This window comes from Caloenas nicobarica, chromosome 14, assembly GCF_036013445.1.
Source record: "Caloenas nicobarica isolate bCalNic1 chromosome 14, bCalNic1.hap1, whole genome shotgun sequence".
Classification (NCBI taxonomy): domain Eukaryota; kingdom Metazoa; phylum Chordata; class Aves; order Columbiformes; family Columbidae; genus Caloenas; species Caloenas nicobarica.
The window spans coordinates 11082115-11106843 of NC_088258.1; the positions used below are offsets into that span (position 1 = coordinate 11082115).

Below are 24729 nucleotides of genomic sequence, written 5' to 3' on the forward strand. Positions count from 1 at the left end.
GGCTGCTTTTCCCTTTCAAGGCCAACAAAGAGCCACCACAAAGCTGGGAATGCCTCCGCTCGGCCCTGGTAACAGTGCTGTGGCCATGGACTCTGGTGGGAGCTGGGGCCATGGGGCAGGGCCAGCTGCTCTCCCCATGCTGTGGGTCAGTCGTGCTCCCCCATGTGGGTCTGGTTCCCTGACACTGCCATGGGGCATGTGAGCTGCGGGGTGCAGCAGGTCCCTGTGGCAAGTCCCACTGGGTGCTGGCAGCCGCGCGATTTATGAGGTCCCGTGTTGCCCTTTGCCCCGGCGTGGCCGAGATAAGGGGATGGGATCCACGGACCTGGGCCGCAGGGTAAACATGGGCTGCTGGCTCCTGTGGCACCGGCTGCCTGCCTCTCCTGCTGCCAGGGCAGCCGGCGGCATCCGAGGGCCAGGCTGAGTGGGGACCCTTTGTCATGGCAGTAGGGACACGGTGGTAGTGGGTGGCAAAGGACACCGCACACGCTGGCGGCTGGCAGGAGTCATTTATTCACTCATCCCATTGCTGGCTCCAGGTGCCCCGGTGCTGGCACTGGGGCCACTGGGTTTATCATTAACCGAGTGGCACGTGGCGGGGCCAGGGGCCCCCGGGGCCATGGTGGGGTCACAGCCCAGGGAAGGGCTCAGCCTCCAGCCCTGGGCGACCTGGCTCAGGCGGCAGCTCCTGCCCTGTGCCTGGCAGCTCTGGCCCCGGCTCTACGGTCCAGTTGGCCAGGAGGTCGCTGAAGTCGGGGGTGCTGGTGTGGAGGAGGCCGGTGGGGCCAGGGCCTGGCTCCCTCCAGAAGGAGGGCGGCAGCTTCCTCCGGTGCATGGGGGTGATGTGGCCATATTTCCTCTCCAGCCTCTGCGTCTTGCCGCCGGCTGCCCGGGGTGGCAGGCACCGGTGCACACCGTACTCAAAGAGCTCAGCCAGTGGCCCCAGCCTGTGCACGGCCCCGGGGCCACCCTGCAGTGCCGTGGCATCAGGCTGAGCCTTGGCGCACTGGGGTGAGCCGCAGTCCTCGGGCACGCCGCGGCTGCTGGCGGCCTCCTCCCGGCCCCGCCGCCCAAAGTACCGCTGGATGTCGCAGCTGATGAGCTCCGAAAACTTGAGGAGCTGCAGCGTGGTCTCAGCGGCGCTGGGGATGGCCAGCTCCGGCCCCATGTTCTCTTCTGCCGTCTCCTCCTCGTCGTCCTCCTCTTCCTCCTCTTCCTCCTCCTCAGAGAGGTCAGGGAAGTCGGGCTCAGGGCGTGCAGGCAGCAGCAGACCATGCGGGAAGGGTGAGGGCAGCCGCAGCTTGGCCAGGGGCTGGATGACGCCCGCAGCCATGTCGGCACGCAGGGGCACCCTGGGGCCTGGACTCACCCTGCGGGCAGGGACAGTGGGGTGAGGGTGGCACACACCCCAGCATCCTCCCCGACCCGCTGCCCTGCAGTGGCAGTTGGCCCTGAGGTGGCAGGGGGACCGTGTTTTGCCATGCTGTGGCCATGGTGGGACTGGAAAGCAGCAGGGATGTCCCCCACAAGCCATGAGACATGGGGCAGTGGGGATGACCCCACCAAGCCGTGGGATGCGGGGCAGTGGAAACGTGCCCCCAAGTCATTGGACATGGGGCAATGATGATGTTATCCCCTCCCAAGCCATGGGACGTGGGGCAGTGGGAACATCCTCACTGAACCTTAGGATATCAGGCAACAGGGACATCACCATCAAGCCACGGGACGTATTGCAACAGGAGTGTCCCCACCAAGACACGGGATGCGAGATAATGGGAATGTCCCACCAAGTCATGGCATCTGGGGCAGCAGGGATGTTGCCACTGGTCCATGGGACATGGGGCAGCAGGAAAGTTCCCAGCAAACCATGGCAAATAAGGCAGTGGGGACATCCCTCTGAGCCACGGGGCAGTGGGGATGTCCCCTGCAGCTGTGGGGCAGCAGGTTGTTCCCCTTTGCCATGAGGCTGTGCATGGAGATGAATGGGGCTGAGCCCCCCACCACCCCGGCTGATCTGTCCCTGCCAACCTGTGCTGAGCCACAGGATGCTGAGCCCCAAGCCCTGCCCGTGCAGTAGCCCTGCAGGTTTCCTTGTGATGGGGCAAACCTGGCCAGGACTGCCCTGGTGGGCTCTGGTCATGGCTGGGTTGTGCTGAGCTGGGTGGAGCCCCTCTGTAGTTAGTGCCACCTATGCCCCAGGGTCCCCAGCCTCGCCTCGCTGCAGGGCATCCCCAGCCACATGCCTGGGACTGCCACTGCCCCAGTGCCAGCCCCAAGAGGGTCTTGGGGCAGGAGGCAAATCCTGGGGGACAAATCTTGCTCCCGCCACACCAAGCACAGTGCTGGGTCCTGCACCCAGCCTGAGACAGCATCGTTGCCATCTGTGGGGTCACCATGTGTGCCTCTTTGTGCTGTCCCTACAGCAGGACCCCTGGTCCTGCCTCTGTGCTGCCCCAGGGCAGATGATGGGGGGCTCAGCTCCCGGGGCTGCCCCAGCAATGGACCCAGCCTGCCCCACTGTTCCCCACAGCCAGAGAAATGCCCCGGTGCAGGAGGCATCGCTCGGGGCCACAGCTCGGCACTCACCTTGGCACTGCCGCCCGGCCATGCATAGGCTCCCGCGCCGCTCCCCCTCGCCGTCCCTCCACCTGGGCCTGAAGTATTTATAGCGGAGCAGCAAGCTGACGGCTGGCAAATATTTGGTCACTGTATTGTAATAGTAGACTCGGTAAACAGAGCTGGGGTTTGCTTTAGCACCCAGCAACGGGAGAGCAGCGTGGGGAGGGACGCAGGGACGGAAGGCAGGGCTCACCTTAATGGTTCACTAGCCAGGGGATTTTCAAGTGTTGTTCCTGTAAATTCACCTATTAAATCAGCAGCCCCAGCTGCCAAACTGCCCGCACACTTGTGCCGAGGGCTCTTATCTCCCTGCTGATTGGAGGCGAAATCAAGCTTTGTCAAATAGGCGTAAAATTAAATTTCATGCTATTTTGACTCCTGGAGTAGGGATCTTCTGAAGCACATACTGTGTATCGAGCGATGCCTCTGCAAACAGGCGCTGCCGCTATGGCTGCAGCAGGCGAAACCTCTCCGGGGGGTCCCCCCAGGTGCTGTGCAGCCCCCATGAGAGTCCAGACCCCCATCTCCAGCCTCATGCCTCCCCAAGGCAGGTATGGGGCTGCCTGACCAGCCCCCAAATGAGGTTTGGAAACTTTTGAGGTGGCAGGACATGGCCCCAATGGCACCGCCAGCAGGAGAATCACTTTGGGGTGCTGTGCTCCCTGGCAGCTGGTGGGGCTGGGGGTCCCTGGGGCTGGTGGCTCTGGCCAGGCGGCACCTGGGAACGCAGAGGCGGGGAGACGGTGTGTGGGGAGCGGCTAGGCCAGCCTGGCAGGGACAGCACCTGGGACGGCAGCGTTGTCACCATGGACAGGGTGCTGGGGTGCCCCATGTCTCCTCTATGGCCTGTGACTGTGTTGGCCCATGTAGCACATGAGGGACTGAGGACAGTGACAATGGCAAGCAGCTCACACCCCGAGGCAGCTGTGGCCCAGAGGTGCTATTTCTGCCAGTGGGGCCATCTGGGGCAGCGCAGAGCATGGCCTGGGGACACAGGTGGCTGGGGGCTGTGGCGTGGCTCAGGACACACGATGGCCAAGGGACACAGGAGAGCCTGCCTGTGACAGCTGGAGGAGTGCTTTAAAGTTCTGTACTGTGCTGAAAATTCTTTCCCCCCCAGGTTTATAAAACATTAATTTGTATTTTTTATTTTACTATTTTTTTTCAAATTTTAAATCAATAAGTAATCTAGGACTAGCATTCATTATTCTAGCCCCAGTGTTGCTCTGCACATAAGCCTCAAAGTTTCCTCTCCTTTTTTCAAATTTATTTTATATTTTGCAATGTTTTACTTAACATTTAATAGTTCTTCCAGCCTTGCCCGATACAGCACCCAAAGCATTTCACTGCCTGTACCAGGGGAGCTCAGGGGGTGGGACACTGGCCACCAGCGCTGGGGACAGCCAGGGCCCCGCTCCAGAGCTGTCCTGCTCCACCCTCGGAGCCTTCCCTGCCCCCGGGCTGGGCACCCTGGGCTGGGCTGTGCCCATACTGAGGTGGGGGCCCCAGCCCCTGGCGCGGTGCAGCAGTAGCGAGGGGCAGCCCCGGGGCACCAGCCCCGCTCTCCCCCTGCCCCCTCTCCGAACGCTCACCCGGCACGGCCGGGGCAGGAGCAGCAGCTGTCCCGCCAGGGAACCGCTGGGCGAACACGCTGGGCGGGAGCTGATAAGCCACGGGCACCCTTCGGTCTGCTCCGATGTCACCTGGCGCGGCTCGCCTGCCCGGCACGGCTCGGCTCGGCACGGCTCGGCTCGGCTCGGCTCGGCACGGCTCGGCACGGCTCGGCTCGGCACGGCACGGCTCGGCTCGGCACGGCACGGCTCGGCTCGGCACGGCTCGGCTCGGCACGGCACGGCTCGGCTCGGCACGGCTCGGCTCGGCACGGCTCGGCACGGCTCATCATGGCCTGACGCGGCCCAGCACGGCCCGGCACGGCTCGGCAGCCGCTGCGGCCCGGCTGCTGGGCCCCCGCTCGGCCAGTCCCAAGGGCAGGTGCCGGTGCACCCAAAGGGCTGCACCGCGGTGGGGGCCGGTCTCGACGCAGCGGCCCAGCGAAGGTCCGGGCAGCGGGTGACCCGCCCAGGGGCTCCTCAGCCGCCGCTAACGAGCCGCCCCGCTCAGGCCTGGGAGCCGGAGGAGGCGACCCGCCCCGCGGGGACTCTTCGGCACCAGGGCAGCGCGGCTGCGGGCTCCGCCAGCCCCGCTCCCGGCTGCCCCGCCCCGCCCCGCCCCGCCCCGCTCCCCCGCCAGCCCCGCTCCCCCGCCAGCCCCGCTCCCGGCTCCCCCGCCCCGCTCCCTGACGGCCCCGCCCTCTCCGGCGGACTACCCGTCCCGGCATGCCGCGCGGTGGCGGGAGGGGCTGCTTCCGCCCAGCGCTCGCCGCGCGTCGCCACCGCCGCTGAGGCCGGAGCCGCCGCCGCCCCAGGCCGGAGCCGTCCGCCCGCCGCTCCCCGCGGCCTGGCCTCGCGCCCGCCATGTCGGCCCAGGCTCAGATGCGGGCCCTGTTGGACCAGCTCATGGGCACGGCCCGGGACGGTGAGTAGGGGCGGGCGGGGCCTGCAGGAAACGCCGCGGCCTGGCGGCCGCCTCGGCCGCGCGGGGCCTGGTCCGGCCCGGCCCGGCCCGGCCCGGCCGCCGCCTCCGCTCCGGACCTGCGGCGCGATCGGCCTCCGCCTGCGCCGTGGGACGTGGCGGGCCCGAGCTGGAGCCCGAGCCCGCCCCGCCGCGGCCTGGCCCCGGCCCCGCCGAGCAGCGCGCCTGGGCGGGCCGGCAGAGCGGGCCCGGGACGCGCCTCGGTGCGGCCTAGCGAGCAGCGCACAGGGAGCCCGGTGGGGTAGGGCTGCCCGGCGGAGGAGCCGCCTCGCCCTGGCCCTAGAAAGCGCCCGGCGTGCGGCCCAGCCCTGGAGGAGCCCGCTGCTCCGGGCCCGGCTGCCGCAGAGAGGTTTTAGGGAAGGCTCCGTGCCCAGGCCCCACCGTGCGTTCCGAGGCGTGTAGGTAGGTGTGCCTGCAGGAGCCGGGCGGTGTAGTTGTCCAAGAAGAGAAATGTGATAGCCTGTGCAAAATATGTTCCCGCTGCGGTTTGTATCTCCCTTCTGCGACTTGCTGAGTACTTATATTCCCTTTGGCACATTAGCAGGGCTGTTCAGGTACTTTGCACTTTGTTTCGTAAGTGAATAAGTGCTTTTCTTTCTTTGTGTGTTGAGTTGCTATTGAATTGCTTCCCATATTTTTATTTCATACAAACTGAACAATTGTGGCCCCTCTATTTTATTTATAAAGGTTCAGTGTATCTTTGCCTGCCTACATCAATCTGCAAGGGAGTTGCAGAAAAGCCTCATGTTCATCGAGCCGTGAGTCACAACCAATTTTTAAAGCTGTTATAACAAAAAAAAAAGTGTTTGCGTTTTTTCACAAGTAACTTTAAAAGTGTAGCTTAGAAAGAAAATAAAAGCAACCAACATTTTCAGTAGACACAACATTATTCCTGGATGCTTGTGAATCCTAAACTATATTCATACTTTAGCGTTACACATACCTGTGTCATATACACAGATGAGCTTTAAAGTTGTCACATACCATTACCACTTTGCCTTTACTTTTATGTATCGTTCCCCTGACTTCCTTACTGCAGGTGTGGGCAAGAAAACTTTTCCTTTAAAACTTTTCAACAGTGGGCATAAAATTCTGCAGCTGAGGTCTTGAAGAATGCAGATGGGTATAGTATATGTTGGAGCTCGCAGTGTGTATTGACTAACTTTGTTTCTTTTTTGATTTTTTGATTTTTTTGCTTTTCTGATATCGTCTTGTTTAAGTGGCTCCTGAGTGTAAAATGTCTTCTGAGGGTGGGATGCGGGTGGGAAGCACGCTTCGTGTTCCAGGCCAAGACCTACAAGATTCATCTTTGCATGGCCTTGGAAAGCACACTGCATATTTGGTTTTCAAACCAAATGGACTGATGTCTTAATTATCAGATGAGTAAATAGCAATTGCCTATAAAAACTGTCCAGCACAGCCCTGTTTTGTGATTCATGGCCCTCCAATAGCACGAGTGTCGGTATCTCCTGCCCCTTCCTCACAGTAAAAAAAAAAAAAAGCTGGGGGTGGAAAAAATGGTTTTGGCTGCGAGCCAGGCTGTCTGTCTCCTTTTTTCTCTTCTGGCTGTGCTGTCTCTTTATATGGATGACAAGCCTTGGACGTTACTTGGCTCGCCAACACTGTGTTTAGCATGGTGTACTGGATGAATAAATGCTAAAATAGTGTGTGTTTGCCAGTTATAAGGGTTCCAGAATATCCTGTTACCCTCTAAGCTTTTTTTCAAGTAACTTTGGGGAGTAGGAACACCAAGTATTTTAATCTGCATATTGAGACGAAATGATCACACCGACGTCTTTGTTATCTTATTGCTGTTCTAATGTCTCCTTATTTAAAACGACAAATGAATTTCAGGAGATGAAACCAGACAAAGGGTGAAGTTTACAGACGATCGTGTTTGCAAGAGCCACCTTCTGGATTGCTGTCCTCATGATATCCTGGCTGGAACAGTAAGTATATTCTCTATAATAAGGAGTTCTGGTGACGATGATGTTGGTACAACTCTTCAGGCCTCCTCTGTGCGTCGTACATAACTTGTAGGAGAGATCAGACTTTCTATGCCGAAGGAGCAGTCATAATTCTAACTCCAGTTTCTGTGATCTGTGTATGGAACTGCTGAAGTCAGGAGCTCTCAGAATTTGCATGAAATGTTTTTTTTCCTTACAATCCCACACAAAGTTGCAAGATTATTTCTCTTGTAGCAGTTTCAGATGGTTAGTGCCTGAAACTTTTCCTGTGGAGGTCGCAAGGTCATAACTAGCCTGGTTGCTCTAGTTCGCTGTTGCCATCTTAAGGCTGGCAAATTTTTTCTCACTGTCTGCAATAATCCTTAATCCTTGTAGCTTTTCAGGCTCCCGTCTCCAACCACGTGATGTTTTCCTGATGGAATGGCAGCTCTTTCATCACTGCTGGTGGTTGTGCTAATGGCAGGTTACAGCTCCCGCCATCTTTGTCTTTAGAGCTGGTTGCTCAGAGCAGTGTCTCTCTGCCTGACTGGTTTGAAACAGTTGAGTCGGCTCCTCCGCTGCCGCCCCTGGGGACAGAGCTGGCAAATTCTCAAAGGTTTGGCTCTTGTGCTCTCTGTAAGAGCAAAAGGTGACGTGGGGTTTTAACAATGAGATCTAGTGAAGTAGATATTCCATTTTGGCTCACAGATGAAAGATGCAGTCTGATTTTCAAAAGAAGATGGTGTACCTCTTTTGTAATTGTTGCTGTATTACATACTTGCAGGATGGAGATGAATATGGATGTTTGAAATCCATCTTTACCCTCACTGTTTGACAGCAAATACCATGGCGATACACATTGTCCATCCACTAAACCAGTGTTTAAACATACTGTTGTTATATATAGCCCTTCCTGCTGTTATTTCAAGAGCTGGGTTTGACACAGTGGGTTGCCAGCGAAGGGGAGGGCTGGCACTCCTTCCTCCATCGCTGTGATAGTGAGACAGTGGCAGCACTAGTAGAAAGAGCTTTAGCAAAAGCTGCCTCAGCTCAAACTTTATCTTCTCAGTGCCTGCTACTGCAGAATAAGATTGGAGGTTGAATACCAATCTCTGTATTTATTTTTTATTTGAAGCTCAGATGTATGTTCCAGTAATCGCTCCGTGAGCCTCAATATCACCTCACTTCTGTTTCAGAATTCTAAAGCTGCTTAAATCACCTTCTGCCCACCTCCATCCTTTGTGGAGGTCGCTATGGTTAGGGTATGCTTTTTGACATGAGATTCTGTGACAGTTTTTTGTGTTTTGAAGATGCAGGCTGCCTTCTACGGTGAGTTGAAGGTGTTGAATTAAGTAATGCTTGTGCCTGTTGGAGCTAGTGCCGGAAGCATGGAGGAAGTCTGAGATGTTCAGATGTGTTGCGAGTCTCCTGGGCCATAGAAGCACATTGAGAAATCTTCTCTTGCTTCTGTTGTTACTTGTCTGCAGTGAGTTCTCTTACCTCTCACTGTGGAATTTGTGCTTAGAAATCTCACACAGGAGCAGGAAGGAAGACAGCTTCTGTGCAACTGATTTTGTGGATCACTCAGATGGTGTTGTAGTGGCCTTTAAGAGGCTGTGGAGCTCTGATGCTGCTGTCATCGGGTTCTTAGAGGCAAGAAAAAGTGTTGGTGCCACAGATCTGTGTTGAAAGAACATGTGATGTCTGGAACAGGAACAGCATTTCAGCTGTCAGCACTACCAGCACAGAATGAAACTTAAGTGGAATGTGCAGGAACTCCTTGTGATCTCTGGCAGATTCACTGGGATCTTACGGTGCTCCATTAAGGGAAGAGCTGTGTGGGTGAACCAGGCTCAGCTGGATGGGGCAATGTCCACCTCTGGATGTGTAGCATTGCAGGAATCAGGACCTTGGATCTTTTTGGAAACTTGGAACAGATGCTCCAAGCCTTCTGGTGCTGGTTATGTTGCATCCTCCCCATGAAGGCATTGTTACTGCTGCATCCTTCACGTGTGCAGATGTTCCTTACTGGGAGGCTGATTGGAGATGAGCAGGAAGCTGGATCCCTTGGGTAGGTGTGTTCAGGGAAACATGGAGTCTCATTCACTGACCCTGAGATGCGGAGTAAGAGGAGTCCAGACTGTATGTAAAGCTTTGGAATATTCCTGAGAGCTGCAGAAGGCATGCTGATGTTTGCTTTGTTTAGGTGGGCCGGTGTTCATGGTCATAAGAGCCTTTGGCCCCAGAAACTTGTGTAAACTTATCACTAAATAAGCTACAGTGGTTCTCTTTTTGGGCTACATGGGAAAGGAGGAAAATTCTGGGAGAACACAAGTTAGTTTAACATGCACATGTGCTGTTATCAGGGGACTTGTCACTAGATCGTTAGTGGCTTTCACTGAGCTAGCTTTGCAGCTAATGGTAAGCATATTTCTGTCACTGGGAGTACTGCAGCACATTCAGAGATGGCATCAGCTGATAATCCTAAATTTTAGCTCCACTAATAAGTGGACAGATGAGTCTGAAAGCTGCCCAGGTAGAATACAGCTTGGAAATTACATTCAGGGAATTAACTGTGTTCCCCCTGGGAGTTATGAGGGAGCTGAAATCTGTAGGTTGTCAAATGGTTTTGTGGGGGTCTGTGCTTTTCTTTTTCACTTAGGTGGAACTCTGCAGCTCTGATTACTATTAGAGAGCTTCCTCTTGGAAACAGACATTCTGGTGAGTTAGCATCTCAGCGGAGATCATAAGAGATACCTCAGAATGTGGATTGCTTAGCAAATGCAAGCAGGACTAATTATCAGTGGCATCTAAATGTATTAAATCTTTGTGTGTATGGGGGGCTAAATTTTTACTCAGACTCTACTGGTTACCTGTCTCAAATACCTGTATTAAAACCAGCCATGGGTGCTGACTCGAGCAAGTTGCGATCACTGCTGGAAAGGGTGAGTATTGGATGAGAGGCCTCCCTGAGACGAGAGGATTCTATGAGAGAGAAGGGTTAGAGGTCCTACCTCAAGTGAACAGTACCTGTGGAAATCTCCATGCACCTAGATCATCTTCAGGGACGTGGAAGAAGACTTGAGGTTTGTATGCTGGTGAGACCTGAACGTTCTCCCCTGGAGGAAGAGGTTGAGGGATTTGTTGCCTTTTAACAAGCAGAGAGAGGAATACAGAGCGCACCATTGGCTTTTCTGAAGTTGTAGGTTGGAGCCCCTTCTCTGGAGTGGAGCTATGGGCTCAGCTTGCAAGAGGAGTTCAGATAAGAATAGTTATGATCTGTGACAATCATACCTGATACTGCTGTTTTCTCCCTATATTGGAAAGGGATCTCAGTAGAATAACCACAAGAATAAAAGACTTAAGTCACAGCATGGAAAGTTATTTTTGTGGTAAAATAACAGTAGCTCACTAGCATTCTTTGAAGACGCTTGTGTGAAGATGAACATGATTGAACTCTGAAAGTACCGAATGCTTTTTTTTATAGGCATTAAATTCCTACCATTAGGAGCTCAGCAGGACTATGCCTGGGCACAGTGTCTGTTCTTGTAGCCTGCTGGCTGTGGCCTCCTGTTGCTGGTAAATCTGAGCTAAATGAGGAAAACTAAATAGTGGCAAGTCATCTGGAGTTGTTTTCTTTGTTTGAAAAAGAAAAGCTAATAACACAGGTAACTGCTGCAAACCTGAGCATTACCGGGTGGAGCTTGCTTTACTTGCTTTGCTTCATTCTGAACACTTCCATTGCTGCTGTCTGAGTGCATTGCTTCACATGGGTGTCCCCGGCACCCTCAGCTCTAGTTTGTGATGTTCCACAGGGATTCTGTGTTGATCCTGATTTAGCTTTTTATGCAGGTCATTGAGTTGACACCTGTTGTGTCATGTTCAGGTTTGGGCTCCTTGGGACTGGTGGTGACTGGGAGAGACGAGGATGGCTGGCTGGAGTGTTCCTGCATGTGGTGACATGTACCCTGCCATTCATACTGTGATTCCCACTTAGACCTTTTATTATTTTGGCTTTCAAAATGTCATATTCTTTTTCTGCTTTAAGAGGAATGTTCTCTGTTGCATATTGATAATGTCAAATTGGAATTTCCATGTTTTAAGAGTATAATTAACTTTGGTTCATGTGGCTCCTAACTACTAGATTGGGGAAAAATAACATTTAGATAGCATTGACTGCAATGAGAGTGAAGGACAGCATGCAAGTCAGGGCTTTCTGGGGAAGGAGGTGCTCTCAAGAAGTCTCTGATTAGATGAGCTTATGCATAGGAATTAGCTTTGCTGGGCAGGTTTTAAAATCCCAGGCTGCAGTTGAATGCAGGAAGGTACTAGCTGTAGAATTACGAGTCTGCTGTTGCTGAGCATGGGTTTGTGCTTTTCTACTGGCCATACCCCTTATTCCTTTTAAGTCCACTTGTTTCTGATACGAAACATTGTCTGTGTTCTGTGATTTGGTATCTTTCAATACATTACTAGGGCTTGTCCTGTCACAGGTGTGCTTTTCCAGGTGAGCTTTGAATAGGTACTGTTGTACAGTTGCTGCTGCAGCATGCTGCACCTTCCCAGCTCCCTCCCAGCTATTTCTAAGGCTGTGCTGTGACCTCAAGCAGGAGTAGGACTGAACTTAAAATATTTGAGGTGTTTTAATGTTGTTCCAGCAACACCTAGAAAAGGGGTTCTAGCAAGCATGTGGTCCTTCTGGCTAGTTCTGTTACTGACAGGTTAAGAGGAAGCTCTTCTTCCTAAAGAGACTGTGTTTTGTTATGATACAGTTGGCAAGAGTTGAAGTATCTGCCTCTTGTTGCCATAATAGAGGGTTCTTACACTGATTGGCCTTTTTCTTTTCAACAGCGAATGGACCTGGGAGAATGTACAAAGATCCATGACTTGGCACTGCGTGCAGATTATGAGATTGCAAGTAAAGAGAGAGACCTGTTTTTTGAGCTGGATGTGAGTATGGAGAAACTTGTTACTTTTGTAGAAACGGCCTCTTGATGTTATTTGGCTGAATGATAGAACTCTGTGGGCATTTCAGCCAGCCATGTTATATGATGTGTGACCTGACAAGAATGTGCAGCCCTTTCCTGAATGCCGGCTTGATTGCTGACTTGAAATTGTAGAAGTTGTTGTGGTCCTTGCAGCCTTATTAGTGCAGCTAGCCAGGAGGCTCCTCTGGCATTCCTCACATCCCATGCCTGCTGCTCTGTACCAGGTCATTGTAACCTGGTGGCCTGTCTCAGAGGGAGATTTGACATTAAAAGTCTTCTCCTCTGGCTTCACTTTTGCCAGACTTAGCTTTCTATGATCGAACAGATCAAGTGGAAGATTAATTCTGTCTTCCCTTTTCATGTTATTCCAGTGCTTTTGTCTTTGCACCTGTTGCTCATGTGTTCCAGTGCAAAGCAGTCTTCGTGTGAGCATCCCGTTATGTGTCAGAGTAAAGGAACTGTGTCAGGTTCCAGGCAAGTGACAAATTTAAGGGCAGGGATCAAATTTTACGTTTTCTGCAAAGTGTCGTATATTTTTTTTATTGAGGCACCCATTCTTGAGGTTGTTTGTGCATTGTACAGGGATTGAACCAGCTTGGCTGTCAAAGCTAGATCTGGCATGGAGAGCATCTTTATTCACAATTCTTTGTCTGAACATGCAGGCCATGGATCACCTGGAATCCTTCATCGCGGAGTGTGATAGGAGAACAGAACTGGCCAAGAAACGCCTGGCTGAGACACAGGAAGAGATCAGTGCTGAAGTGTCTGCAAAGGTGTTGTCCTCATTAAATGTTTGTGCTGAAAGTGAGCGAGAGCACTGGTGCTCTTTTGTCTCTGACACTATTGATACTGGGAAGTTAGGCTCCACCAAGTTTCCTCTTTGGGAGCTTCCTTCACTGGAACAATACAAACCATTTCTGAAGCTGTTTTTGTGACTCTGTCCTGTCCTGTAAGCCAGAAATGTGCCACTGTTTGCAGCAGAACTGGTGATGTCCTCCCCATGTCCAGTTTCTCTCTTTGCTGCGTGTCTGTGACTGCATTGCCTGTACTTGACCCACCAAGCCACTTTTGTTGGATGGGATTCCTTTGACTTTTGGAGATTTATGGTTATCTTCCAACAAATGCTTTTGTTATGCAATATTTTTTAGAGAAAATAATTGTCCTCCAAGCTTTAGCAAGTTTTTTGTGTTATTAAAAACTAACTATTCTCTTTAGGCAGAGAAAGTACATGAGCTGAATGAAGATATTGGAAAACTCTTAGCTAAAGCTGAACAGCTGGGAGCTGAAGGAAATGTTGATGAGTCTCAAAAGATCCTGATGGAAGTGGAGAAAGTCCGCGCAAAAAAGAAAGAGGCAGAGGTATGGTTTTGGTTCTCCCATGAATTGTAATAGTGGCCTGGGCTGAGTATGTGACAAACAGCTGGGCAGTTCCTGCCTCTTTTCTAATGTTTCCAGCACCTTCTTTTTCAGTTCCAGCAACACACCAGCAAGCAGTTGGCAGTGTAGCATGATAGATGAAGAAAAGCTTTTTAGAAACTTTTTGTCTAGTGAAGAGAGCTGACTGGGGTGAGGGGGATTTGTCCTCTGAAATATTTGGTCACTAGTTACTTGCAGGGATAGACTCTTGGGTTAGTTGTGCTCGCAAAGCATTTTGTATGGCACCTCCTTTATATCAAGGGTGTTTTTTTGGTCCTTAAAAGGGCAATTCTTTGCAGGGATTTCCCTGGAGGGCTGTGTCTATGTAAGAGTTCCCTGACACTTGCATGGTTTTTTGCCTCTGTTTAGGAAGAATACCGAAATTCAATGCCTGCATCCAGTTTCCAGCAGCAGAAGCTGCGTGTGTGTGAAGTTTGTTCAGCATATCTGGGTCTCCATGACAATGACCGGCGTCTTGCTGACCACTTCGGAGGCAAATTACACCTGGGCTTCATTCAGATTCGTGAGAAACTGGATCAGCTGAGGGTAGTCCTCTCTATTTTAAACCTGCTCCTTGTTGTTTCGAAGACATTCAACACTTTTTATTAAATTAATACAGAATTCTTTGCACAGTGCTTGTAAAAGTCCAGATATGTCTGATTGCAGAATCCCTGAAACTTCAAGTTGAGGTTTTTGGAGCCTCATGTGGGGTTTAGTTCTGTAATTTCTGGGTTACTAAATGTGTACCCTCAGAGTTAGTCAAATCAGACCACTGTTGTCATTTCTTCCTTAGAGTACTGGTACAGTCACTTGTATTTTTCTCATTGATATGGCTGCAATTTGTCACTCTTTTTAACTTTGAGACCTCTTAAGAAAATGCTTGAAGGTTCACATAGTGCTGTCAGTGAAAAAGGTCTTCAGTAGCCAAAGTGATTAGAAATTTTCTGGAATGGTTTGTAATGGAATTGCAGTACTAGCCTTGCTCGCAGAGATGTCTAGCCTGCTCCAGTAAGAGTTGTGATCCCAGTGCCTTATTCTCTAGGCAGTATACTGATGTCAGTGCCTTGATAGATCATCTGCGAGAGGCCAGAGCACTGTTTCATTGTGTTGTGTGTGCTCATGGTGAGACAGACCTTTGCCCCAAAGCTTACAGGCTTGTCTCTGAGAGCACAGGCACTCAAAGCAGAGTGTGCCATTTCTTGTGCTGATGTATATTAGTGAAGTTGTGAGGAAAATGAGAACCTTGACAGAGATCTTGGCTAGCACATGAAATGCAATTAAATAAATGGTTCTTTGTCTTACTACCTGAACAGTTCCCCTGCAGGTCTCTCTGACCTATTACTGTATGGCTGAAATGCAGTGTGAACTCTTTTCTAGAAAACAGTGGCAGAAAAGCAAGAGAAGAGAAACCAGGATCGTTTGAGACGCAGAGAGGAGAGAGAACGAGAGGAAAGAATGGGCAGACGGTAAGTGGAAGCTGATAACTGGTTTGTGAAGTTGGTTTTGAAATAGACTGATTTCCTGTATCTGAGCATTGCAGGAAAGCAGCATCTGCTGCAGGAGCAACTGTTGAACATGCTCCGGGTGCTGTGTGATCACCTTGGCATTCAATTAAAAATGTAAACAAATGCACAAACCCTCAACCTGAGAGTGATTGTATGTGCATTGTTTTAACCTCCATTGTGTGTCTGAAAGATGTGAGCTCCTGGTAGTTTTCAGGCATATACTGGTCCAGTCCCCATCTTTGGGAATCTGAATCTGGATAAAATGCCCTCAACTTTTAGGCTAGAAGGTGACAGTAGAATGGAACTGGTATCTGTGAGCCGGATGGTGGGCTGCCTGTCTTGCTCCAAACTTTTCTACAATAACAGGTGCTTTTGGCACAGCTTTGGAAAATGCTTCCTAGGGGATCCCAGGGATCCCAAGGTGTGGCTTCTTCTCATGTTTGTGGCCTTATGTGTCACCTGCTCACACATGTATAACCCTTGAGCAGTGGGATTGGCTGCAACGCTGGTATTCTCAGGACAAGCTCTTGTGCCTCTTGCCAGCTGAACTGGAAAAACTATTTCTTCTTTAGTTGAACAGGCATCTTGCGTGTAAACAGCTTAATTAAACAGGCTGGTGTGGATAGGGTGGTTATTTGCGATGGTCAGGCAGAGGAAGTGGCTGAATAGGAATGCTGTTCTCATCACCGCATCTCCCCAGTTACCTCTCGTGTTTCTTTTCTTGTACTTCTTGCATCAAAAAACCTCAACTTTGCTGCCTGTGGAAAGCTCCTTTTGACCCTCTGTGTAAACTGCAGAGTGTGTTTCAGCTGTCCATGTCGGAGGCACGAGTGATGCATAACTGCAGTATGCTCTGAGGTATACACTGCTGGAAATGCTGGCAAATAAATACCAGAATCAAAGCAGCTCTGTATTCTGTGGTCTGCGGCTTAGTGATTTTGGTGCATTGTGAAGATGTAAGCCCCAAATGATTATGCATTCTCCAGTTTGGGTGTTTTATGTGGGTTCGTTCTCTCCGTGGATTGTCTGGTGTCATATGAAGTGCCAGTTCATGCTGCAGCTTTCTCCTGAACTGCAGCACGTCATGCAGAGCCTCAGAACTTTCTGGCATCCATGCATGATTGTCAGTAATGCAGTTATCTTTGGGAGCTGCAGAATCTGGAACTGGCTCGCGAGTGCAGGAGTTGATTGGAAGAAGCTGATGTATGTTGTTTCATTTCCATCTTTCTGTCCATAGCAACAAGAAGTGTCTTCCCATGCAGCTGCTTTGTGGCAGGATCTTTCTGACCCATGGTAGGACCACATCTAACCTGGACTCTACATTGGTCTCCATGGCGCCTCTTCTTCCTGAAGGTCATTTCTGTGTGAAAATTGATCAACAGACTTGCCTTCAGGAAGAATCCTCTGGATCCCTTAGTTGGTCTGCATCTCCCCAAAGTGCTGACTTTCTTCCTTCTGTGGCATGTCTGTGGTTTTATTTTTGTGGTTTAACAAACAAACAAACCAACCAACCCTCAGCCCCCCCAAAACATCAACAAAATAAAAACAAAACAGGCACAACCCCTCCCAAACAAACAACCCTCAAACCAAACAAGCAAAATGCCCAACAATAACAAAACAAAACCAGCCAAACAAAAACCAGACCACCGCAAAACAAGCCCTCAGTTCCTGAGTGTTAAGGAGCCTCCATATATGGATGCATCTGATGAGGGAGTTTGAAGGCCACTTTTTAATGTTTATTTAATGCTTTAAAAATGAAGGGTTTAAGAACTGTGTTGAGGTGGTCTAAAGTCTTGAGTTCTCACTGGCTCCCTATGTAGCACTACTTAGAGTGTGGCCAGCCTTTGCCTTTGCTCTGTGCAGAGGCATCTGTGTGCTCCTCTCTTCAGATAACAAAGAAAAACTTGTTACGAAGGAGCCAGGAGTGCCATACAGAGGAGGTCAAATTATTTGCCTCTCCAAAGTGAGACATAGACCCAAAGAAGGAAAATAGTTTCCCCAGTGGACACTCAGTGTCAGAACATGGACTAGAGCCCAGATTTCTCAGCCCCTTCTCTGCTGGGAGCTGTGCAACACCATGCTTCCAGAGGCATTTTTCCATCAAAAACTAATCAGTGACTTCTACTGCCTTCCAGACTGCCTCTCTTAACCAGAGCATGATACTTTAAGGAACCACAGAAAACATGTTTCCTTTATGACTCTTCTTACCCTATCTTCATATGCAGCATCTCCATGGTGTTATTCAGTAAGAGAACAAGTCCTGCTTGACTTTGAGAAGTCTTTGGTGACTTACATGTGCTGTGAGATACTATGGAAACCTGTAGATTCACTTGTGAAACTCTACCTGTCACAGACTTTATTAATTTGTCAATTAAACCAAGTTGGCACTCTTAGTGGTAAATAAGTCCTTTGGTGTTGCTGGTGACCATGGGCTGGTGACCCGGTAATTTCTTAAGACTGAAATTCTGTCGAGAGGTTGCATGTTCAGAGGTGCAGACCTTGGCATTTGCTTCCAGAGTACACCGGTAAACAAGTCTAGGTGGAGTTGCCAAATTGATTTCCTTCGTAATAAGTTGGACAAAACACAGGTTGCGAAACTCAGCACATAGCTTCTGTGCTGTAGGACACAAAAGAGGGGAAAAATAATAAATATGCTCATCCTCCCACTTCTTGGGACAGCAGTCTTCAACTGTCTCCTGCTGTATACTGATTGAGCCTGGTAAGGAAAATGATGCTTTGTTGGATGCTTCCTGAATTCTGAAGTCTAGCGCTAGGTAGTCATTATCAGGGATTTATTGTGCAAACTCCTGCTCAGATCATAGGCCTGGAAGAGCAGCCAGGCTTTTCAGGGGATGCAGAATGGCATTGTGAAGATGTGTGCACTGGTGATTCAGAATAAAGTGATCAGGAGGAAAAGAACATTAAGAACTTGGAGTAATCACAACCACCAAAAAAAAATTCAGCTGCCTGCCAGGCATCTACAGGAGGTCCTGCTGCTCTGTCAGGTTCTGTTACATGGAAAAGGAGGTGTGGGGTTATTGCCTTGCTCTCCTGGTTTATCAGCTTTTCCTCTTGTGTGTTGCCTCAGCGCGTGGTTCACTTGACTGACTCCAAGTTCAGCTCCACCTTGTTTACAGTCCTTCTCCTCGAATTCCGTTCTAAATTGATTATTTTTTTAATTGTCTTTCTGCCGTTATTGAACAATCCCATTTCATTGTGAAGGAATGTCAGTGCATATTGATTCTCTTAACCTTGTCTTATCCAGGTACGGTTTTAAATTATGTTATTAAAATAGTCACTTCTCTATTGCTTTTTAAAATTTTGCCTGTATATAGCTTTCAGCCGCATCTCCTGTTACGGTGCCAGAACTGCTCTGTGGCTGTGTAACTGGGACACCTTTGCAAGTCTGTATGCTGTGGGGAGGTGGGGGCCGTTATGTGTGTGAGTCTCTTAAGTCACTAAACAGGGAGACTGTCTGCTTCTCAAAGCACAAAGAGACTGTTCAGACTGTGTGTGAGGTTTGGGTGTAGGTTGACTCTGAAACATGACTGTAGAGAAAAAGGGAGATGTATCTTTCACATGGAGTGGTATTTAAGGTGGTGCTGAGTAATGATGCTTTAGAAGTTGAAAGGATCGTGACATTATTTACAGACTGTCAAAAGCTGGCGCTTACAGTGTTCAGGTTAGAGTGCCATACACGAGCTCTGAGGCCATGGAAATGTGAGAAAGGATAGTGAGACTTAAATGATCTCAAGTTGCCTTCTGAGTCTGGGATGAAGGCTTTTCTGTATGTTGGTTACTTTTGAGTAATAGTTCTTCCCTTGTGTCTGTGTTCCCTCTTTTTTTTTTCCTAGCTCATCTTTCCTAAAGAAGAAAAAAAAATCATTGACGCAAATTTCTATCTAATATTTGTTAAATAAATATGAGTGAGAAAATCCTGTATTTTCTCTTTATTAAAACCTTTTAAATGTGCAACTACCTCAAAGGAAACAAAATCAGAAAACTGTCAAGTGTCTTTTTGACTGGATAGTAGCATGAAATATGTACAGCAAACTTAGAGTTGGAAAGATTTGTGTTGGTGTTTTGTTAACAGAGGCTGAACTGGTTTGTAGACCTTTTCTGTTCTGACAAGAAGCTCTGCATGTAGAAACTGCTGTTTCTACAAAGTTATTCAGATTTTGACAAATTCTCATTCCCCCTGTCCCTCAATTTGAAAATAATTGAATGTTTTAATGGTTTTATGGCAAGCTTTTTTTAACTGACATATTACTTGGGGAATTACTGTGTTCCTGTGAAGAGCTGCCAGGGTGAATGAGATGCTTTATTAAAAACCCACTGACAATATCATGCCTTCTCTTGCTTAGCTCTCCTCTTCTTTCTAGGTCTGGATCAAGAAATAGAGATCGTCGAAGGTGAGTACACAGCTCTCCCACAGTTCCCCCCAAAATAACCATTTGTGCTTCTGTCAGTTACTGAGGTTTTTCCTGGGTCTCACAAGTGGAGTTCTCTTTGTTTTGCTGCCTGAAAGAAATGGGAACTGCTGCTTGGGCACCTCTGCAGTGCTGCACAACGTCATGTCACCCCTTGGGCTAGAAAGCAGATACTGGCCAGCCCGTTAAGGACAGAGGGTGCCGTGTGCTCCAGAGTACGAATCTAAAAATGCAGTTCATGCTTTTTTTTAATAAACGTCTAATATGCTTTCATAGTTTTAATGTCTGAAATAGATCCGTTACATATATAATATCTCAGATGTAACAGTACAGTCAAGATGAAAGCTCCCACACCTCTGTGAAGATCTTGCCTTAGTGGTGTGACAGCCTTCTCTCAGTGTCCCCCTACCTGCAGATCTTCTTTTCTGCTGCTTTCCATATACATTGCCATCCTTTGTTTTGTTTTTAGAGCAGATTGAAACAAATCTGCTTCTGAAGTGCAGTACTTTCACAAGGCAGACTCTCTTTTAGCAGACTGCCACACAGGTTATGGTAATTTCTCATGCTACTTTGCCTTTTTTCTACTTATCCAGGCCTCACTGTGAGCGAGGCATGGTTGGTAAGCTCTGCTCTGGGCATCAGCACATGCTTACATTAATGGTGGGAGCTTTTTATATAAGCTTCCCAGCAAATCAAATTTACCCATTGGCATTTTATTGATAGCATGAGGCCTGGGAGGTAAATGCCCATCCTGTGGGTGATCTGCCCTCTGTGTTGTCAGGGATGCAGCTGGGGGTGAGTGCTGCTGCTCTGTGTGTTTGTTACTGAGGAATGTCTTGAGAGACAGGCTTGGGTGTGCAGGTCCCATGTGCTGGCCCATCTCCTGAGTCTGAGGCAATCTGTGTCCTCCTCAGATCACGGTCTCGGGATAGGAGGCGAAGACGCTCGAGATCAGCTTCTCGTGAACGGCGGAAGTCTCGTTCCCGCTCCCGAGACCGACACAGACGCCACCGGAGCCGTTCCCGCAGCCACAGCAGAGGTCACCGGCGGGGGTCCAGAGACAGGAGTTCAAAACACAAGTATGTATTCCTGACACGACTGCCTCTGGAAAGGGGAGTCCTTGGCATCACAGAGAACCTCTCCAGTCCCTTAGAGTGAGCAGGAGCATGGCCAGTTTCTCCAGCAGCTGCAGTGTCCTGTACCAGCCCCTGGCCCAAAGCAGGGTTTCCCAGTGGCCATTTGTGGCTGGCCTCACGCGAGAGCAGTAGGGCAGTAACTGTACAGCAAGATCCCAGCTTGAGAGGAGAGTCTAGGAGAACAAGTCACCTGCATTACCCTGCTGAGCCTTGAGAAGGTGCTGGTTTTCTTGTGTAAGCAGCAGCACAAAGGCCTGCATGTGCTGAGCCTCCCCAGGCCTGTGAAAGCCAAGTAGCTGAGAGGCAGTTTTGGCATTACGTTTCTATGGTTATCTTCTGCTTCCCAGCTTTGTGTTCTCAGTGCTGGCATGGGGAAGGACGTAAGTGATTTGGGACCTGGGGAAAGGCTTCTGTTAGGATAAGAAGACAACTGGTCAAGAGAGAGACAGTTCTTTAGGAATCTGCGCTAGAGGGAGGGGAAAAGGCATTCGGGAGGAGGAGTGTGTTGTTCTTGCGTCGCCGAGAAGTGTAGTCTAAACAAGGGCTGCTGAAGTCTGAAACTCAGCAAAACGCCTGCTGTGTTTTGGGGAAGGATGAAGCAAACGTATGTAGGAGTATTAGCAAAATTGAAAGGGACCATTGTGTTTTCTTATAGCCCTTCTAATCCCAGGAGCAAGTCTGTCAGCAGGTGCTTGCTGAAGTTAGATCTAGCTCTTAGTTAACAGGGGAATGCTTTAGCACTGTCTCACCTGATCAGGCACCAACCATTCAAGTACAATTCTAGAAACAAACCCACTGTTGTTTCTTGTGTCACTTTGGCTAAAGGGGTAAGAACAGATTTTAAAGATACCTGATGAAGGGGGGTGGGAAATAATGGTCTGAAAAAATAAGTCTGTTAATAATTGAGGGGGGGCTGTGAAAACTGTTGATTCTCCAATGGCTGCAATACTAAAGTCCTTTTTTAAATCTGTCTTGAACATGAAAAATAAAGAAAAGAAGTTTGGACAATTAGGAAGTGAGGAAGACCCTGTAATAACTATTACTAAAGAGCAGGTAAGGGATTACTTCGAAAACCTTGAACATGTTCAAATCAGCCCATCGAGACTGTAGGGTGATTGGCTAGCTGACGCGCTCCACAAAATTACTGAGAACTGGGGAGAGACCAGGATCAGTATAAGAAAAAACCAAGAGAACAAACAGAAAAACCCTGTTCCCTGAAAGACTGTAGCTTCTATTTTCGCCTCGAGAATTAATGAAACCTGCATTCAGGTTCTGCTGGTCTGAGGTGTCACTTGTATAAAGACACAGAGAGGCTGTTGCAGGATCTGCAGATCTCAGGACAGGACGTTTGTGGGCAGCAGACTTTGTTGTGGGAACAGGAGAAGAGTTAATCTCATCAGACAGACTCATGTCTTCTGGTTAAATGACACAGTTTAATGGAAATGAAATGGCTTGTGATACAGAGGGCTGTGTAAGGTTTTCATTTACCAGTTGGGCAGTATTTCCAGACCTTACAATCAGCCTGAATGAGGGCTGGAACCTCTCAGGTACCTGGCAGGTCCTCTTCTTTCTTGTTACTGTAAAGAAAAACGTGGATGCTGAGCCCTAGAATAAGATGTGCTGGCTCTGTGCGGTCTAGGAACACCCCAGCCTGGTTCTGAGGGGTCCAGGCTGCTAGTGCTCAATCAGGATCAGCACCTTTTGAAAGCTGCTGGTCAAGAAGCTGGTGTGAATCATACAGGAAAACAGCATTTTCAGATCAGACCTAATATGAAGCCCTCTACTTAATTCTGTGTGGGCTGATACAGCGAGGCACTGCTGAAAATCTGGAGCTGTCATTTGGGCGGGCTGTGAAAAAAAAAATGCCCATGTTGTGGGCTGTGAAGATAAATCTGTATCATCCTGACTTTGAACTCAGGATGCTGCCAAGGATGATGCTTGTCAGGATGCAAAGTAAAAAAAAAAAAAAAAAAAGAGGGTTGAGCAGGCATTTGTGTCCAAAGAATGCAGTTGGTATTTGAAGCAGTTGAGCAGAAAGCCACTAGCATAGAGCATCACCAAAAAAACGCTCTAGAAGACACAAACAGAGCTGAGTGATAGAAGAGGAAGAAACTGCAGGGACATTAATGTGGCCCAAGGAAGACCTGGGAGAGCGCCTGTGGCAGCAGCTTGAAAGGATCACACTGAGGAGAGTCACAAAGGCTGTGCCGTACCCGCAGCTCTGCGTGGCAAAGCTGGTGTTCTCTCCATAGAGCTTGGAGAGGGAGCAGAGTTCCTGTCTGGAGGGCCATCACTCCCGCCATTGCAGTACTCTGGCACATTTCTGTAAGAAACTTATGCCTCAGCCTTGTTAGGGAAAGATGTTGTAATTTTATGCATATTCGAAAATTCTTTTAGTTGTGAAGCTTATAGCAATGGTTTACTTTGTACTTCAGATCTTCTAGAGATCGATCTTCAAGAGAAAAGTCACGAGACAGAGAGAGGAAAGAGAAGAGCTCTTCTGAGAGGCGGCACGAGAGCACAAATGGCAAATCTCGTTCCAAGAGATCAGAAGAGAGAGAAGCTGGCGAGATCTGAACTCAAACGATCTGTGTTGCACTGTAAATAGTCTGATAAACATTCTACACAAAGCCTAAATTTCCCATTTATATTTACTGAATACAACTCATCTTTTGTAGTTTGGAATTTTTATTGTTTGGCAGATAGCTGTGAGTTTGTAGAGACACAGAGTTACGTACTGTTTAACAGCATTTTGTTTTTAGTAGGAATAAATAAATCTGGACGGATCGTTTTCCATTCAGGCCAGTGGTTGGCACATGGTGTTTGTCCTGACCCAGCGACCGCGGTCGCAGATCTGAGCTGCCGTGATGTTTGTAACGCTTCAGCCCTTTCCAAAAGGTCTACTTGACCCTTTGTGAGCACACCAGTAGCACTGGTTCTCACTTAATTAATTTTTCCTTCTGTTTATATATGTTAAAAGAAATTCAGAAGTGTTGGGTTTTTTTTCTTTTAGTGCTTAGCCACCTCATTTTTATGTCTTTGAGAGTTGCCTCACTATTCCAGCCAAGTCAAGACAGTCAAAATTTGGCCCTGATCTGCCTGTTTCAGAAGTTTGTTCATCTTTGTGAGGATGACCAGATCAGCTGGAGCACATTTTTAAGATGGGCTCAAGTCTGGTTTTAGTTCTTGTACAGATCAGATACTGGGTGTAAACGGAACAAGGGAAAATCTGATTTTTTTCTCTCTAGAGGAGCACAGCCACAGCCACGGACTGCGTGCTTGAGTCGGAGCTTCCTCTGTGGAGTTTTCTGACTTACAAAACCAGCAGGCCAGTCAGGCAGAAGGTGGCAGAGGTGACTGGAGAGGGGCGAGACCCCGCGGCAGGGCGAGGACAGGACTCGCCCGACCCGCTGCTCCTGGGCCCACAGCAGCAGCTGTGGGTCCAATTTGCATATTGTAAGTAGCTCATGTGTAACGAGGTTTGTTCCACGCCAGGGGAGGAAGGGCCGCCGGGCAGCGCCAGCACAGCCGTGCCCCTGGGACGGGGTTTTGTGAGAACGGTGTCAGTAAAGCCCTCGCTGCCCCCCAGTTGTCGGCCTGGCCGCTGCTCGTTATCTCGGCGAGGCAAGCGGGGTTAATTAACGTTCCCAGGCGGGGAGCACAGTCTGTCAGTGCTGCGGGGGTGCCTCCCGCGGCTGTTTTTCCCCTCCGAGGCTCCATACGCTGCTTCCCTGTCCCGGTTTCCCTGCGGGCGCTCCCCGGTGTCGGTCCCCAGTGCATGCGGCCCCTTCCCTGTCCGTTTCCACAGCGAGTTCCGCGGTTTCACGTGTTGTTTTTGTAACCTCCGTGTCGGGTGAGGGGGGAGCGGGCCCGGGGGTGGCGGGCGCGCTCTCGGGATGCCTGTACGTGACTGTGCTGTTCTCTCGCGGTCTGATCGCATTAAAGATCTGTGTTTGTGGCTCCCCGTGCTGCCCAGCCTGGTTCTTGCGGGTTCCCCGCCCGCGCCGCCGCCACCGGGGCGCGCCGCCCGCCGCCGCGCCCACACTGCGCAGGTGCGGCTCCGGGTCGGGCGGAAGCGGTCACTGCGTCGAGGCGTC

At 49.8% G+C, this 24729-nt stretch overlaps 2 protein-coding genes across 9 annotated transcripts; one reads left to right on the forward strand and one right to left on the reverse strand.

The window, feature by feature from the left end:
* Positions 1–628: 628 nt before the first annotated feature.
* Positions 629–2638, reverse strand: PERCC1 (proline and glutamate rich with coiled coil 1). Its single transcript, XM_065645130.1, has 2 exons — positions 2587–2638; positions 629–1370 (listed from the first exon to the last, which is right to left on the reverse strand). The coding sequence occupies exons 1-2, from the start codon at positions 2610–2612 to the stop codon at positions 629–631; spliced, it is 768 nt and encodes a 255-aa protein (XP_065501202.1). The 5' UTR covers positions 2613–2638.
* Positions 2639–5028: 2390 nt separating this feature from the next.
* Positions 5029–24586, forward strand: LUC7L (LUC7 like). Of its 8 annotated transcripts, none has more exons than XM_065644530.1 (11): positions 5029–5154; positions 5899–5969; positions 7066–7160; positions 12009–12107; positions 12808–12918; positions 13361–13504; positions 13931–14107; positions 14939–15027; positions 19431–19478; positions 20411–20575; positions 23068–24586. In XM_065644530.1, the coding sequence occupies exons 4-11, from the start codon at positions 12012–12014 to the stop codon at positions 23207–23209; spliced, it is 972 nt and encodes a 323-aa protein (XP_065500602.1). In that variant the 5' UTR covers positions 5029–5154; positions 5899–5969; positions 7066–7160; positions 12009–12011; the 3' UTR covers positions 23210–24586. The 8 variants fall into 8 exon arrangements, with proteins under 8 accessions (XP_065500602.1, XP_065500603.1, XP_065500598.1 ...); XM_065644531.1 differs by having other exon boundaries at positions 19449–19478; XM_065644526.1 differs by lacking the exon at positions 5899–5969 and adding an exon at positions 21624–21685 and having other exon boundaries at positions 23068–23155.
* The last annotated feature ends 143 nt before the right edge of the window (positions 24587–24729 follow it).